This window comes from Diorhabda carinulata, chromosome 5, assembly GCF_026250575.1.
Source record: "Diorhabda carinulata isolate Delta chromosome 5, icDioCari1.1, whole genome shotgun sequence".
Classification (NCBI taxonomy): domain Eukaryota; kingdom Metazoa; phylum Arthropoda; class Insecta; order Coleoptera; family Chrysomelidae; genus Diorhabda; species Diorhabda carinulata.
The window spans coordinates 7902633-7920226 of NC_079464.1; the positions used below are offsets into that span (position 1 = coordinate 7902633).

Here is a 17594-nt window from a genome sequence, read left to right on the forward strand (position 1 = left end):
AAAATCCTTTTCTTTCAGTGGGAAAATAAAGCTTTTGGGAAGTATTTTATAATTGTGTGTAATTTTTAGTGATCCAATTCATTAAATATTCTAAAAATATGCATAAAATTTCAAATAATTGAAAATTTAATTAAAAGTTTGTGGAGAATATTCCTTAGAATGTACCATCCACGATATTTTTTTGTACTTCGTTTGAGGATATGTCTATAAAACATAAGCTTGTTTGGAACAAACAGGATGGAGCTTCATCTGGTAAGCCAATACATTTTCTATATGTAATATTCTTTTCAATATGAGCTTTGCATTGCTGTATTTGTTAATGACTTTCGTTTTTTCTATATGTTTAAAGTTATAATTTGTTGAGCTCCATTGATAAAGTTTGAGTGTATAGATTTGGATTCATTTATTTTGATATTCTACTTTTTTGTCCTTGTGCCTATTTTATTGATAGATACCCGTAGTTTTTCAGCCGCTTCTTCAAATCTAGACTTTTCCAACGGATAGACTTTTTTTGATGATAAGCACAAATTAGAAAAAGTTTGTTTTGAAATAAAAATATGAGATGTTGTGGTATTTATTCTCACATGGTATAACTCAATAGGTTCTAAAAAATACATTTTGTTTCGCGGGTTATAAAAAAAAAATGGAAAAAGAAAAAAATTTTGTATAATCACCATGTACAACATAGTAAGTCAGCTTAACGAAAACACGGAGTTTATCCTTGTCAAAATTTATTAAATTGAAATAATTACTTTTACCGTCTCTGTAAGTGCATTACGTATATTTTTGTGTTGGCCCTTTTTCGCCTTATCGCCTTCATTTTTATGATCCTATTTCGCTCGAGGTGTTAAGAAATATAAGTCCTATGTGCCTGGTTTTTATTATTATGTAAATAGAATTCGAATGGAGTCTGTAATTTTTAAGAAAACCCGGAAATGCTCGAATAACTACTCGAGGAATTTCCATCACCTAAATGCACTTGACTCGAATAATAAGGTTTTAGAAGAAGATATATTTTATAAACAAATCGTCGAATTCTGAGCATTCTACTTAAATTAGAAATAAGATTTAAGAGAACAAATTTACTAGGAAAGAGAATTGGTTAGTAGTGCAAATAGTCTTGTAATAATTATTAATAATGGCTTTAGTTTGGGATTCATACTAATTTAATTATTCAAATACGAGGAGTACTTGGCCTGACCTAGAGTTTGCGGTAATTTCTTTTCTTTGAGAGGCCTTAGCTTAATCATTATAGAAGTTAAGCTAGATTCTACTCTGGGAGAGAAGACTCCAGAAATGTTGAACATAATCTACGAAGCGGTACTGGATGATCGTAGACTAAAATGAGCGAGCTAGCGGACATGGAAGGCATTTCAAAAAGTACGGTACCTCGCATATTAACTGAGAATTTGGACTTGAGAAAGTTATGCGCAAGATGTGTACCGTGTTTTCTCACAATGAAACAAAAACAGCGTCGTGACAATGTTTCCATCGAGTGTTTTGCAATGTTTTACAGAAATAGAGCCGATTTAACCATGAATGGAATTGTTCATCACTTCACATTCGAAACAAAAGAATAAGGCAAACATCCGCTATTGCAATGGCCAAAATTGATGATTAAAGTTTTAATTGCTACCTTATGCACCCTATTCGCTAGATTTAGCCCCCTCAGATTATTCCTTTGAACTGTTTTTCAAAGGTGGGGTAAATTTATATACACTGTCTTGTACTTACTCAATTTATTTGAACACTTATATTGGACTTGACTAACTCTTATAATTTATTTAAATTCACCGGTTACTTTTCTATTTCGTTCCGTTCACTATGACTTTTTATTATAAACTAAGTCGCTCCTAAACAAGCTCTTATATATATCAGAATGGAAATTTCTAGAGAGTAAATAAAAAAAATCACCAAATCGCCGATGTGATGGAAATAAACATCAAATGCAATATTAAAGACACCGCCAATCGGGGTATTCCCTAAATTTTAGACTTTATAATTAGACAGGACCTGCTTCACGATCCATGTCGTGAAGGAGTTCGTAATAGTAAACTTCTAAGTATATTACTCAATTAACTGGAATTTACTTTGAAAAACTGTGAAAATATTTGTTCAATTTACTATACAATAAACAACTCTAGACAGATGGAATCATGCAATAATATATATGAAAGTAGGTGAGCAAATTGTAGATTGTACAAAATTTAGCTGAGAGTTATGAGAAGTGAACTCCTCTGTTAAAAATTTTACCAAAAACGTGTAGGAAGAACGCAAAACAATTTAATAAATTTACTCAAAAAAAATTCGATGCTGTTTGAAAAAAACACAAATAATTTTATAAAATTAGTTAGTCGTAATGTAGAATATGATTAGTAACATTTTATACAAAGATTTATACTAAGGATACTTAGTAAAATTACCAAGGTAGTGTTTTAACTATACAAATCAATTAATTCAGTTTGAGAAACTAACAAAATATTATTTTTGTAATTTACTACAAACCATCTTTTCTTGGCAAGCTATTAGGTAGAATGAATCTAGCCTTGTAATTTCTCTTTACTTCTTTCGGTCCCTTGCTTTTTCTCTCCAGCTCTGGATGTTTTTCTCTTTAAGATCTTTGAAAAGTGTGTGAATTACATTCGTCATTATACACGTTTCATGAGAGTATGTCAAGGTGAGCCTCAAAATTGTCTTATAAATTGGAACTAGATCTGAAATCTGTTACTTCTAGCATTCTTTAGTTCGATTACCTTGTCCTCTTGGCGTTTATTATTTAGTAGTACACCCAAAAATTTTCTATTTTCTATTTTCTATACTTTGACATTGTTTTTTGACTTGCCTCCACATTTATTCTTTATACATTTTTTTGTTATTATTGAAGTGTAAGCATTCTGCTGCTATTATTAGTTGTTTTGTGGTTTCTTCAAGCTTTTTTCTGTTTTTTGCTATCGACGAGCCATCATCAGCATGAGTTAAGCATTGATGACTTTTGTTAAATATAATATTGAGACTGATTCCTCTTATTATGCCTTTCAAAGCTAGATTAAATATTACCGTTGATAGGGGGTCGCTTTGTCTCAATACTTGTTGTGCGTTAATTTTCTTGTTGTCAATTTTCACTGTATTGGTTGTATCCTCTAATATCATCCCAATTAGTTAAATTAGTTTGTTTGGAATTTATAATTCTCGTAATATTTGGATAAACTTTTTTCTGTTCACACTATCATGAGCTCTTTTTAAACCAATAAAAAGGATCTGTGTTGGTATTTTATATTCATAACAGCCAGTGATCATCTGGTTTATCATAAAAATTAAGTCTGTGGTTAGGTAGAGTGAATCTATGGCTAAATATTTTGTGATAAAACTATTAGGACATAACCATACGGGTTTTTTTAGTATTATATGATGCAATGAACTGGTTGAAACAAATACTAGTTCTTATTTTTATAAATTTATTATATAAAAGAGTAATTATTCCTATACATGTCTTATCGCACAATTTGTAAAAATCTTTTCATGTTTCATGACACTGATTTCAGTTTCTTTCTATAAAAAAGTTAAAATCGACTGACGTGATAAATAGGAAAGGTCCTTTGGTTGATTGATTACAATCATTCTGGTTTCTGTGCTAAAGGTTGAGGATCAACTTCTAACGGATTTTCAACTTTACCGATGAAAAGAATAGTCCCACTCGTCTCCTCTTCTATATAAAATAAAAAGGGATGCGTGGCGTGGAATGTTGATAACAGCTCTCCAAATTTGTTTCCAATGGTTAGCTCTGAAATATTTGAAATAAAATGAAACGGGTAACGACTAAATGTACAAAAATCTTAAATTCAAATAAATGACTCCAGAAAAACTAAAGTATAATCTTTAATTGTTGTCATAAATGCATAAGACAAGGATGGGATGGTCGAAATAATCAATTTTGTGACAATAATAGAGTTATGACACTACCAGAATATGTTGCAAACTGTTAACTAAAACAGTGTGATTATATTGGTTGATAACACAAAAAAATCCCACCATCTGTATCTAAAATAATCAGTGTTTACTTGGTGAAAAAATTCGTAACACCATAAGTATTCAATATCAGTTATTACTTCATAATTTTCCATCCTCCGAATATTCCGAAATCAATACACAGAATCCGGTTTGACCAAGAGTGAGTAAATGTGGGCTAAGGTTTTAATATGGTAACAATTATCAAAAACCATGACACTACAAACGACGATTGTCTATCGTATTTATTTGCTTTAACATCGCACATACTGTCTCGTCAATCGGGCGCTAGCTTCCGTCAGTGTTTTATTTTATAATGAAATAAGTTAATTGTATAATTTGCTTGTTGTATATGACTTATAGAGTAGACAATTAAGTTGATTTTGTTGAAGAGTTTCGAATATGGGCTATGACTAGGGTCATGAGCTAGCCCATTAGTATTTCGGTGTTTAGATATGTGGTTCAAAAGATACAGTTTGGCAAATATAGGAGTTAAAGTTCGAGAAACGTAAGAGAGGCACGAAGTTAAAATTAGAGAGTATTTGGATGACAAAGAGGGTAATATGCGCTTGGTGAATTCGTACGATAAATAATCAAAATACTAAATTCTGTACCTCAGAATAAAATATATATTTTATTTCGGTATCCAGTAAAAACAATAAAAGTAGGTACTCACGGAGTGTTCTTCACTATCTAACAGACGCAATAGAACTGACAATAGTAGTCAAGTATATCTGCTTGAGGGACCGTACTAATCCCTACTACCATCATCTAGTAACGTACATTGACAAGCGTGGCTATTTCACATTCATTATTGTATTTACCTACTCATATTTTTTTCAGACTGATGCCAAAACAATCAAAAGAACCAAGGTAAACTTATGATAAAGAACAAATGATTGAAGCCATGACAATTATTCTCCAAAAGAAAATACGCTTCTTAAAAGGAATAAAAAATACCAAGAAAGACACTGCAATACCTAAGCCAGAAAACGGAACGTACTCTTGAAGAAGGGGTTACATTAGGTAGGAAAACTTTTTAGTTGAATATATTTTGATGTTAGAATGCTGATTTATTAACAAGGACTGATCTTCGCAGAGCGGCATACATGTTGGCAGTACGTAACAATTTGCAAAATCCGTTTTGGTGAATTCTAAATAGCAGGAAAAACATATGTGATGCTATTTCTGACATCCAAGTGGAAGAAAATATAAAAAATAAGAAAACCAGGACCAGGAAGACTGAAAGAAGTGAAGGTGAAGAAGATATCCTGTTAAATTCACATATTGAACCTGATGTCTCTATAGGAAGAGAAGGTCCAGGCACTGTCGATGCGGGAATTTTTTCCGAAAGCGCAGAACTGTGTATCAGATGTTAAATGTGTGATATCTGGGTAAATAATGACTATGATAGGTCAGAGTTCGATAAATGGATATGTGATTTTTGTGAATAAATTAATAATTTTTTCCAGCTGCCAAAGAAATTTGATCTCTTATGGAGTAAACATTTAAAATAATTATTTTCGTACAAGATTAAATGTTGCTATTTCTATTGTGCAATTTTTATTGATTCTCAGCTTAATATTTATTATAATATAAGACTGTTACTTAGTTCTTTAAAAATATATGTATGATTATTTTCACGTCCATTAATGATGAATACACTGTTTACATCAACACTCACGATTGCACTGTCTGACTCGTGTTTCGATAACCAAGTTATCGTCTTCAGAGACTGAAGGTAAACTAAAACCTAATGACTTAACTGTTTTATACTAAATTACTGGAATTAATTTTCGCGGGAGAAGGTTTAACTGGAAATTTAGTATAAAGCAGGTAAGTCAAGTCATTAGGTTTTAGTTTACCTTTAGTCTCTGAAGACGCTAACTTGGTTATCAAAACGCGAGTCAGACATTGTAATCGTGAGTGTTGGTGTAGTGGTGGTGTAAACAGTGTATTCAGTATGAAATTCCAGCTAACGTCTATTGATGGTAAATTTTTGAGACAGAAACCGGGCTCATATTTGGTTACTTTCCAATGAAATTGGATGATGTTCAAGCTCACTTGAAATTTTGCTAAATGTTCAATACTACTTGGTACAAATCGTGTAGCTGGCGCCCTCTGTGTAAAAACAAATTCGTAGGATACATCAGCTTTCAGAACATATTCATATAGAATTTCATTTCAATATTGCTTTCAGTTTCTGCAAAATCGTGAAAAACGTTTATACTTTTATAATAATTTTTTTCAACGTTCTTTATCTTGAACACGGATCGTGTTACGAAAATTTTTCACTAAGAAAACCTCATTTATTTGTTAGTTTTATATCTATCCTAGAGATGGGGTTACTTTTTTTGAAACACCCTGTATATTGGAAGAATATCAGTCCGGTTTTCGTAGTAATCGATACTTTATTGACCCAATTGTTCTTTTTAAAGAAACTCAAATTACGTGTTGTGAATATAAAATGAAATTACATACGCTTTTCATGGACTTCAAGCAAGTCTGGGATAGAATATATCGCAGGAAAATGGACCACGTTCTGGGTAACCGAAAAATACCAAAAAAGGTGATAAAGCTTACGGAATTAAAAGAGGCGAAGTGACATGAAAAGGTCAAATAATCACAGAATTTGAAATTAAACGAGGAATCAGATATGATGATGTTATATCTTTCTATCTTTCTATCTCGTAGACTACTTAATTCTGATAATAACCTACGGTTTCATAATACATTTAAAGGTTTTAAATTCCATTAGATTGAGTCGCGTGTTTCACAATCAACACTTAGTTTTAAAGTTCTTTTAATTTGAACTTTGAGGTAAAGTAAAGTAAAGAAATGTTGCACTTTAGCTAGTCTCCTTTAGTGGCAAACGGCAAATGCAAACATATGCTATGTTTGAATTCTAAGCATCCGCACTATCAGGATGCCTACGAGATATAGTCTGGTCCAATCCGTACATGCGCAAAGATAGCAAAACTAGAATCTACAAGACTTGTATCAGACCCATCATGACGTACGGCACGGAAGTCCGCGAGGACACCAACAAGACGAAACAGATGCTGAGGGTGGCCGAGATGAAAGCACTGAGAACAATAGTGGGGAAAACAAGAAGAGACAGTGTAAGAAATACAGATGTCAAAGAGCAATGCGGGATACAAGACATTGTGAGATGGGGAAGACAACGTAAGAGGCAGTGGTACAACCATGTAAGACGGATGGACGAGAACAGACTTCCGAGAATAGTCCTAGAAAACAACCCGCCGGCTCAAGGCCTCCCGGGAGACCATCTAAAAGGTGGAAAGATAGTTGGCAATCCGGCAATCAGGAAAAGATGTAGAGGCAGCTTCAGAATTAACAGATCGACAGAGCTCCGAGAAGTAGCAGAAGAAGAAGAAGAATTCTAAGCTGACCCAGGTGTCTTTTTAATAAGTTTTAAAAGATTTATGACTCAATTGCTAGATATCGTGCTACTACCTGCTCTTGCGAAGACAATAAATATATCGACATAGATAGAAACGTACAAATTATATCCGATGCATTAACCAGATTCCGTTTCGACCAGATAAATATTCAATAACAATGCTTCGAGGAGAGAATTTGAAAAAAGACACTTTAGAAGACATCTTGCAGTTGGTGACAGTGAAGACCGCACTCACAGATACTTTATGACAAAATTGAAAAATGTGAATACGTGAAGGAACGTCGTAGGAATAAAAATGATAATTCATTGGTTAGGATAATTGAAATGAAAAATGCAATTTAATAACTTAATTAGCAATTAAAAAACACAACAGCACGTCATCAAAGATGAAGCCAAAAGAAACGTTACCGACAAAATAACACTCACTTCTAAGAATCATTTTGTTTCTTTTTCAAACAACACATATTGAAAAAGGACAGAGTATTGTGGAGCTCCTTTTAACGTCTTGAAAGAACCTTTACTTGAGAGATTGTTACAAATCGATTATGGAACCACTCCACTTTAACAACTGAGTTGAAGGAGTGTCAAGTTTGAAGTAATGATTGATAAAGATACACTTTTGTGTTGAGCTCTTGAAAAGAGCAATTATTATCAATGGTATTAGTGAGAAGTAATAGGAAATACGCATTCGGAAGAGTTGAGTCAAAGAATTTTCAAATTTATGTTAATGATGGAAAGAAAAAGCTTCTAAAAGCACGAAATTCAATCCAGAATAGTGAGTTGTAATAAAAAAATATAGAACAGTGAGGACGTTAACGAGTTTTCAAAATATTTAGAGAAAGATAAAAGTAATTTTATTTACTACAGGAATTAAATAGGTAAAATAGAGACAGGTGAAAGCTAATAAAATGGAGAAAATACCGATGAAAAGCTGAAAAAAAGAATACTGGGAATATAGAAGAAGAAAACACATAAGAAAATAATGATATATGTTTTGGAAAATGGGATTTGCCATTTCTCGGAAGAGAAAACTACTACATTGCTGGATAATGTTCGAAAGCTTAATTCAAACTGAAGGCAACACCAGCCAGCCCTGAAATATTTTACATAGGAATCTTCTTCTTCTTTCTTCCATAATAGATCTAACGCCTCTTCCCTCTTTGATATCTTTTCTCATCCTGGTTCTAGATTGCCACTCCACCTCTACTTCGTGTTCCAATTGGAGATTTATTCCTTGATGTTTTTACCAGATTATCGACTATCAGTCGATTAAAATATTGGTTCCATTGTTTTTTACGATGTGTTAACCATTCTGTTTAATATGTCACATAATCGTCTGATGTTTTTGCTTCTTTCTCGGTCTAATAGTGTTTGCCCTGAGATCCACCTGAGAATTTTCCTTTCTGTGCTTGTCAATAGTTGCTTCATTTTTGATGTTTTTGGTCTTGTTTCTGATGTCATTATAGGTCTGATTGTAGCTTTGTAAATTCCTTTGTTTTTTATCTTAGGTATTTGTTCCACGATACTCCGTTCTGAAAACATCCCGCGAACATGTTTGCTCAAGCCACTTGTCCTCTTACCTCGTCTTCCATGTCTCCATAACTGGTTATACCCATAACTGCTGTATTATTTGACTTTCTAGTTCTAATTTGTGGGCTGTTTTGATGTTGAATTTCGTTACATTAATTTAAAGACACTTGTAATTGGCATCTATGATTTCTGTGCAACGTGAATTCCGTTTCACGTTTCTCATACAGCATACAGTCCTCATACAGTCTTTTTAATGGTTAATCATCAGGTCATCTTCGTGTGTCAATAAAGATGCAAAAATGCATTCAGCATACTGACTGGAGATTTAACGTTGCTTTTTGCAGTGTTTTGCGCCGCATTTTAGATATGGAACCGTAGAGTTTAAGTCACTATAAGCTTTGTACTAAATGACAAAGAATGAGTTTTGTGAAATTATGGACGAAGTTATGGAAAATAATGGCAAAAATTCTGTATCCACATAGTATTTATTAACAAGGCATTTCTCTGTCTCAATGGTGAAATCAATCGCTACAATATGGGAATATAGAATACTCAACAACACCAAATGTACATGAACGGAATTCTCCAAAAGTTTTTTGTACAATAAAGTTAGTTCGCGAATACCAAAATGAAATATTTCAATATATTAGAAATCTATGTCTTTCTTTGGTTGGAATTTGATTTAAACTTCATACATCTTCGGAACGATGCCCACTATACCGGTCCCTAGATTCATTGATCTGATCTTCTATCTGTGTATCCGTGAAAGTCGATCATGTTTACTGACCAATAAAATAGGTTTATTTCCAGTGGTTGTAGTTTTCCGAGGCCACTCTGAACGTTTTCTTTCGTCAAAGCTCCTGGTGAATTAATGCACGAATATCAACCGATAGCTTTACCGATTAAAAACTCACAAGTCGCAGTCGCAAGTAGCAACGATAACAATTCGTTCACGAACTTCACGTTCGTTCACATGTGGAAACAAACCTCGTGTCCGTTTTATCATTAGTAGTATAAAATCAAACGATTCTTTTTGAAACGCCTTGTATAGTGGACCAGATGTAACATGTTTGTGGGTACGCAAATATTAAGAAGATTGCAGGACGTCGATTGAAAGAATGAGAAAAATAATGTTATGCAGAAAATCACCCGGAGAAACAATGTAGTCCAAGGCAGAGATGGAAAAAAAGATTTGGAAAAGTTAACAACCAAAATTGTCCCTAAGTGGGAAGAGAGATTAATAATGATAAGAGTAGAACGAGTTCTATAAAGTAACAGTAATCAAATCTATAAGGACTGGGGGGTAAATTTATATTATCTATAAATAATGAACCTTTAACTCATTATTATTATGACAGTTAACAGATTGCTCTTTCATTCAATCTCTTCAAAATTTCCGAGGAACTTCATTTTAAATAACTATTTAAATGATATCAATAATTACTTTTACGTATTCATGAGAGAGGATCAAAGTATACGTTTTACGTACAAAATTGTTTCCTCTTCTCAGTGAATATGTGTATAAACTTCAAAAAGCTCCTTTCCATATAAAAAATTCAATTTCTGCTATGACTAGAAAAATATCAATTTGTTGAAAAATAATTTTTGTGAAATTCTAATTTAGTACAAACATCTCGTCAGAAATTGATGTCCTGCAGAGCGAATCAAATTAAAAATAACAAATAGAATAATTTGACTTATATAGGATATTTAAAAAAATTGAAGAACGAGTAGTAAGATCAAAAGATTATTGAAAGCTCATATTTCCTATCATAATTTAGTTTGAGGTATCGTATCACTCTTATATAGGGTGTATTTACACCAGCGTTGTTCAACAGGCGGCCCGCGGGCCGCATTCGGTCCGCTATGCCATTCGTTGTGGCCCGCGAAATGTTTTACGGAGAGGATTATATTTTCTTTATCCTTACATACTTCGCTTGAGCTAGCAAAGGCAAAAAAACCTTTTACTGATGGCAATTTTATTAAAAAGTATGCCGTTGAAATCGCCAAAGCTTTTGAAGATTCTAAAATGGCGGAGAAATTTCAATCAGTGCCTCTTTCACATCAAACCATACAAAGAAGGATAGTTGCTATGGGTGAGCAAGTAGAAAAGTCTGTGCTTAGCCTAGTTAAAAAAAGTTCATATTTCTCACTTTGTCTGGATGAAAGCACTGATCAATCAGATGTTAGTCAGCTCCTAATATTTGTGCGTACTACTTTTGACGATTTTACCAGTAAAGAGGAGTTATTTGATATCTGCCCTCTTTATGGAACGACTAAAGGAACAGACATCTATGAGGCTGTGAAGAAAGCAGTTGATAGAATTGGAGGTTTTGATAAATGTTCAGCCATAGCAACAGACGGGGCCCCATCAATGACAGGTAAAAAAACTGGATTAGTGGGTCTGCTTCGAGAGGATGGTGTTACTTGTCCTGTAATCCATTGTATTATACATCAGGGAACTTTATGTGGAAAATCAGTCAAGCAAAATCAAGTTTTTCAAATCGTGAGTAAGATTATAAATAAGATTAGAGGTGGAAATCGATCTCTTCTACACAGGCAACTTAGGCAGTTTTTAGTGAAAACAGAGGCTGAGTATGGAAACTTGCTAATGTACAACCATGTAAGGTGGCTGAGTGCAGGAAAGTGCATAGAACGGTTTTTTGCTATAAGGAAGGAAATCCTTGCATTCCTCAATGAATACGTTTCATCGGACACAACTGAACTGAAAAGAAAGCTTAAGGATCCAGAATTCTTAAGAGAGTTAGCTTTTTTAACAGATCTGACTAATCATCTTAACAGTTTATACTTGAGTCTTCCCTAGCTGTCTGCAACTAGCAGAAAAATTCAATAGCGATAAAAATATTGAGTATTCATGCTGCAGTTCACAAATTCAAAGTTATTGATGAAGTCAATACAAGATTTGAAGAAATCAAAAGTCTCAAAAAGCAGTTTACTGCTCTATAATAATCCTTTTGGAGCAATCACTGAAGATCAACCACTCGACTTACAAATTGAGTTATGTGAATTTCAAGCTGACATGTTCCTAATCACCAGACAAGAAAGGGGACCTGAATTTTTCAAATTACTGTCTAAAGAGAAATTTCCAAATATGCGAGATTTTGGACTGAAGATTACATCAATGTTCGGGAACACATATACAGGTGAAAGTGCCTTTTCCTCCATGAAGTTCATTAAAAACCACAACAGAAGCAACCTCACCGATTCTTCCTTACGTCATCTCATGAGACTGTCTACAACTGAACTGGAGGTGGACATTTCCTCATTGGTGGATGAAGCCGATCTACTACAGTCTTCACATTAGATATAACTTTTTATTATTATTGCAATGTTTCTCTTAGCTCTCAAAAAAATATGTATAAATTTTCCATTCATTTACAAAAACGTACTCGACGAGCAATAAAAGATATAATACTCTTTTTTTGTTTTAATTATTTTTGTACCTTACATTATTTTGTTATTACTTTAACAAAATTATTATATGGCCCACAACAACATTAGTTTTGGCACTTGGTGCCTTGCAAGTTGGACACTCCTGATTTATACGGTCTCTAGTGAGCAGTTTCCATCCAAACAGGACATCCTAAAGGTAGTCAAATGGAACGACTTATATCTCAAGTCTACATGGAAAATTAGGTCAACGTGGAGTAAGGTTTTATGTACCTAGGTTTTGCCGGTTTTGAGATATTCTATTTTTTGCGGAAATGACGATAGTATAAATACTGGTGATTCACCCTGTATTACACTTCATTTTCAATTCAATCTCTGTGTCCCATTCTGTGTTTTTTACGATTTTAAGGATGATTAAGAATATCAATTGGGATTAAAAATGGAAAATGCTGAAAATAAAACAAACGATGAGTTAGCTCTATCAAAAACATGAAAGTTGAGTTGTGCAGTGCATCAAGAAGCGTTCGAGATGTGGAAAAATTGTAGTTTGAAGACTGATAGAAATAAAAAATTTTGTCTCTCACGAATTTATTCTTACTGATTCGAACTGATTGTTCAAAGTATGAAGGCCGATTCATAAACTTGACTTTCCGTTTGCCGTTTGATGTTCGTAGCAAATTCTATACCCTATTAATAAAGTTGACGTTACTGCCGCTAACCACAAAATTCTTTTTGACGTCTGTACTGCTTTTGTTTTTGTTTGTAATTCGGTATTTATGGAAAATAACGAGAATAAAAACAAGCAAAGCCAAAAGACCACCATAAACAAACAGACATAAAGAAAAATAACCACAACATCAAGCTCTAGCGTCATAAATCAATATCACGTGACAAACGCAAGCGAATGTGATTGGTTTTTTTCTATTGCTACGAAAGTTGCTAGGAACGGCTGACAGGAAAATATGTTGAAAATCACCAACGGCAGACCGATCGTCAAACGGTAACGGCACATGTAAAGTCACGTTTATGAATCGGCTATGAAGTTCCATATACTGCAGGTTATTTGTTTTATAATTGTCCAAATTTCAGCATGCTTTCGGTAATAGAAAAACGAAGTATCTTTAGTACACCGAATGAAAGATGACACTTAAATTCGGCGTCAGTAACTATTTTTATACAGGGTAAGTCATAAGGAACTAATGTTACCATATATAGAGTCCCTCGTGAAGTATATCATGAGGTTACTAAAAAGTGTTAATTATTTTTTATTGATACACATGGTTACTTGTGAAAGTGACCATTTATTATAATTTGGTATAGTGTTTACATAGCTCAATGGAATTTTCAAATTTTCCCATGATGCAGTAAACTACTATCAACTTTTTGACTGGTAAAAGCCAAATTCCAGGACCGGCTTTGGAAGAACCAATTTAGGGATTCGTATTGAATATTACATCCTGTATAATATATTTTTTAATGCATCAACTGATTTTCAAAATACATAAATAACCAATGAAAACAAAAATCGCATTGGGGCATTATTTTTGATAAATAATGGAATAAATTGACTGAAAAGTGAAGCAACTCTAAAAAGTTTTAAAATCAAGATTGGTGTTGAACGTTTGATGTTTCTTAATATGTCATATTCATCGTCATTATCAACAGTCATTTACGTGTACAAGAATACATATTCCTTCTGTGTGTATCTACGTTATGTGCTAGCTTTGATAGAATTTTGTTACTATCGTTCAACATGCTCTATCAGTTTTCTACCACAGAATTTGCCGACATAATTTTTGTCTATGGGGTTATGAAGATGGTTTTTGATTATTTGCAAAAAATGGAAGAACAGAACGATATGTAGATAGAGCGCAAAAAGATGACATTATTGATGCTGTTACTATGAACTCTACAATAAGTACTAGACAAGTAAAATGGATCAGCGCCTACACCTGGAAACAAAATTCATCGGTTGGAATTTTGTAGATGGATTAAAAATCATCGACCAAAGCTGTACAGGACACTATTTACAGATAAATCCCAATTTAGAAGAGACGGGATAAATAATTCCCGTAATTTATATGTGTGGGTAGAAAAAAATCCACATTCTATTCGAGAATGTCGTGCTCGGTTGAGACTTTCTGATAATATGTGGATTGGTGTCATAAATTAATAATTAGTAGGTCGGCTCTTTTTTGATAGTCCTAGAATAGGACTATGAAATATTTTATCAAATTTGCTTGCCAACACTTTTTACTGACAGTGAGATTACATCTAAATAATGTTAAGGGCAACAGGTGGATAGGACGTGAAGGTCCTATTCCATGATCTTTCTCTCTCTCTTTCCTGATTTCAATCCCGTTGATTATCATATTTGGGATAACCGACAACAATTGATTCATGAAATATTTTGTTATACTATTAGGAGGTGTGTCAATTCAGGTGACGTCGTCTTTTTCTGCATAATATTTAATCTGACACATGCATTCTTCCGATTTTTTCCAATCATAGTTTTCCAATAGTGTCTTCACTCCAAAAAAAGGATTCTAGTCTTCAGAACTATGTTTGAGCTTATGTTTTGCTCTTTATCGGCTCATTTTCTTCTACTCCAGTGTTGCCTGTGGTTTACAAAAAGGGCTTTATTCAAAGCGTTTTTACCAGCCGCATTTACAATTAACTCAGTTTACTTCTTCGTTTTCGAACAGACTGTGTACCTTCAATGGTATTCTTTTCTAGTCTACTAACAGTGTTTTAATCTTATTTTTTTAAAATATATTCTATATTGAATTTCTTCAAAAAATTGTATTTTTCCTTAATTTTATCCCGTGCGCTGACTAGTGAAGGAAGATTTTTTTAGATTTTCTTATTTAATTGCTGTAGGGCTTATTTCATTATTTATGTTACGCAAGATAAATCATATTATATAATCCTTACAAACAAAAAGTTGTGTATTATCCGTTTCCAAGTTAACTGAAGCATTTCATAGTTATTCTGAATAATGAAACGATATTTAACGAGCTCTCTATTTGTAATTTATATTTTCGTAAGATACGGATAGAATTAGTGTTAAAAAGTTACCACAATCCATAACTGTCGCTGACGTTAAATTATATTATAACTTACGGAGGGAAGTGAGAACCTAATGGAATCCAATCCAAAGATCGTTTGGGTGGATTTCTAAGAAATATCCATCAATTTATTTTTATATCTAACCATATCCAATTATGGAAATCAGATGAGAAAGGCTGGTCCAAAGATATCTAAGAGAGAGAGGTCAGCACGAAGAAGTTACGACAACACTGATAATTTTTTTCAGCTTTTAGATACAATATACGAGGTCCAACTTTTAATCCCGGAACAAATCATATCATTTAGTTCTTTCTTTCTCAGTTGTGTATTTTATATATGCGTTTTAGGGGTAATCATCAGAAAGAGAAGCGAATCTCGAGGCACACGCCTTACCAGGTTCCAGTACTACCAAAGCTTTCTTATTCATCGTATCGATGACATGTGGTTTGATTTTTTCTTTTCAAATTAAAAACGTCGTGAAAGCATCGCGTTTTGTCGATTAAGGAGAAACTGACTAGGAGGAGAAGGGTACTGTCAGAGGCTCTAATCAGTGCTGCTGTTTCGATGAAGAAAGCTGGCAACGGAACATAGAATTTGATCCTCTATGGATATAAAATATCACCATAACCACAAATTTGCTTGTTGGGTGTTGAGGTTGGCAGCAATAAGTCCCGGCATAGTCACGTGGTCGAATTAGCTAAAGAAGCTTAACAAAAACTTGGAGTCATTTTTAAAACCAAAAATATATATACTCCGTAACAGCTCGGCTCCCAAGCATACCCCGACGGAGATCTACTCAATACAGGAGAAAGCAATTCGAATTAAAGGCGATTTAGGGTTGACCAGATAATTGGACAGTTTAGAGCATAGAAGAAAGGTCGCTGACCTGACTGTGTTTTACCGACACTACTATGGTAGACGCTCTTGCGAGCTATCCAGCATAATCCCACCTAGAGCAGTTTTTGCAAGACCAACTCGACAGGCAGATGTGGCTCATGATCACAGAGTTCGCCTACAGACGTCAATATATCGCAATCATGTGGAATGTTTTTCCCAAACGTTATAACCTACAGTTCAAGATCAATATCCACACCTCACGCACCACTCGAGCTACTCAAATGCGCTGGACTTTATCGTCTTGTGCTTGCTTTCTACATAAAAGATAAAGACTCGTAGAGTCGCTATTACGTCTGGAAAAATCACTGGAGCCAGTGTATTAATCAGAAATGGTATTGCTATATCGAAGGGAATGGTGTTGACAACGAATAATTTTATAATAAGTGATTTTTACAGCCTCATTACTCAATATCAGATGTCGCACGACATCTTTCTTTCTGAATTATGATGTTTGCTTATAAAAATTCTTACCTGTGGCAGCGTAGACGATACTTCCATATTCGTTAACCTCTATACCAGATTTCTGTACAATATCCGTAACAACCAATTTCCTTAAAATCGTGCTATTTCCTCTAGCGATTCCTGGAAAACTGGCCGTGTTTTGAAACATTTGAAGTAAACCAAACTGAAATTAGTTTATATGAATATTCATTAGGTGAACGTTGGGTTTTGTTTAATGTGTTTTCTACCGTCTCATTCTAAGTTACCCGTTCGGAAACCATTGCTTCCCAAAGAAAAATAAAGAGCTTTTCATTATTTAGATAGTCTTGGTATTATACAAAATCATTAGTATTCAGTTTATAAGAACAAGTAGTGGAAAATAAATTAATGTATGCGATTATATCACAGATTTGGTTTTATGTTTGTCTCGGCTTCATAAACTCAGGAATTTTCTCAAAATCGAATGTGTTCAATTGTATATGATAGTTGTATAATCTAAATTATTTTTTAATTAGCTAATTAATGAATAATATTAAAAAAGGGGATGGTTTGAGAAGTAGATAACAACATACGGTCAAATATGATACGAAAATATTTCACCATTAACTATATTACGTTAATATATCAAATTATGAGATGAATTAATATACTTTACACAAAATGGGACGGTATCATAAGATTTCTGACAAATTGAGGATTAGAAACACAACACCGACAGTCGAGGCAGGAGCATACAGACTAGCTGGACCAACGGCTACATCCCCGGCAACCTAGACAAGAGTTGAGAGCTGGCTTTTTGCTTTTCTCTAGGTAAATT

At 33.7% G+C, this 17594-nt stretch overlaps 1 protein-coding gene across 1 annotated transcript in view; it reads right to left on the reverse strand.

Moving 5' to 3' along the window:
* Positions 1-3438: 3438 nt before the first annotated feature.
* Positions 3439-17594, reverse strand: part of LOC130894483 (serine protease inhibitor 27A-like) — a 47711-nt gene continuing 33555 nt past the window's right edge. Inside the window, exons 7-8 of the mRNA XM_057801356.1 lie at positions 16808-16961; positions 3439-3781 (exon numbers count right to left, since the gene is read on the reverse strand). Coding sequence (XP_057657339.1) covers positions 3615-3781; positions 16808-16961 — 321 coding nt within the window. The 3' untranslated portion in view covers positions 3439-3614. The remainder of the gene's footprint in view (positions 3782-16807; positions 16962-17594) is intronic.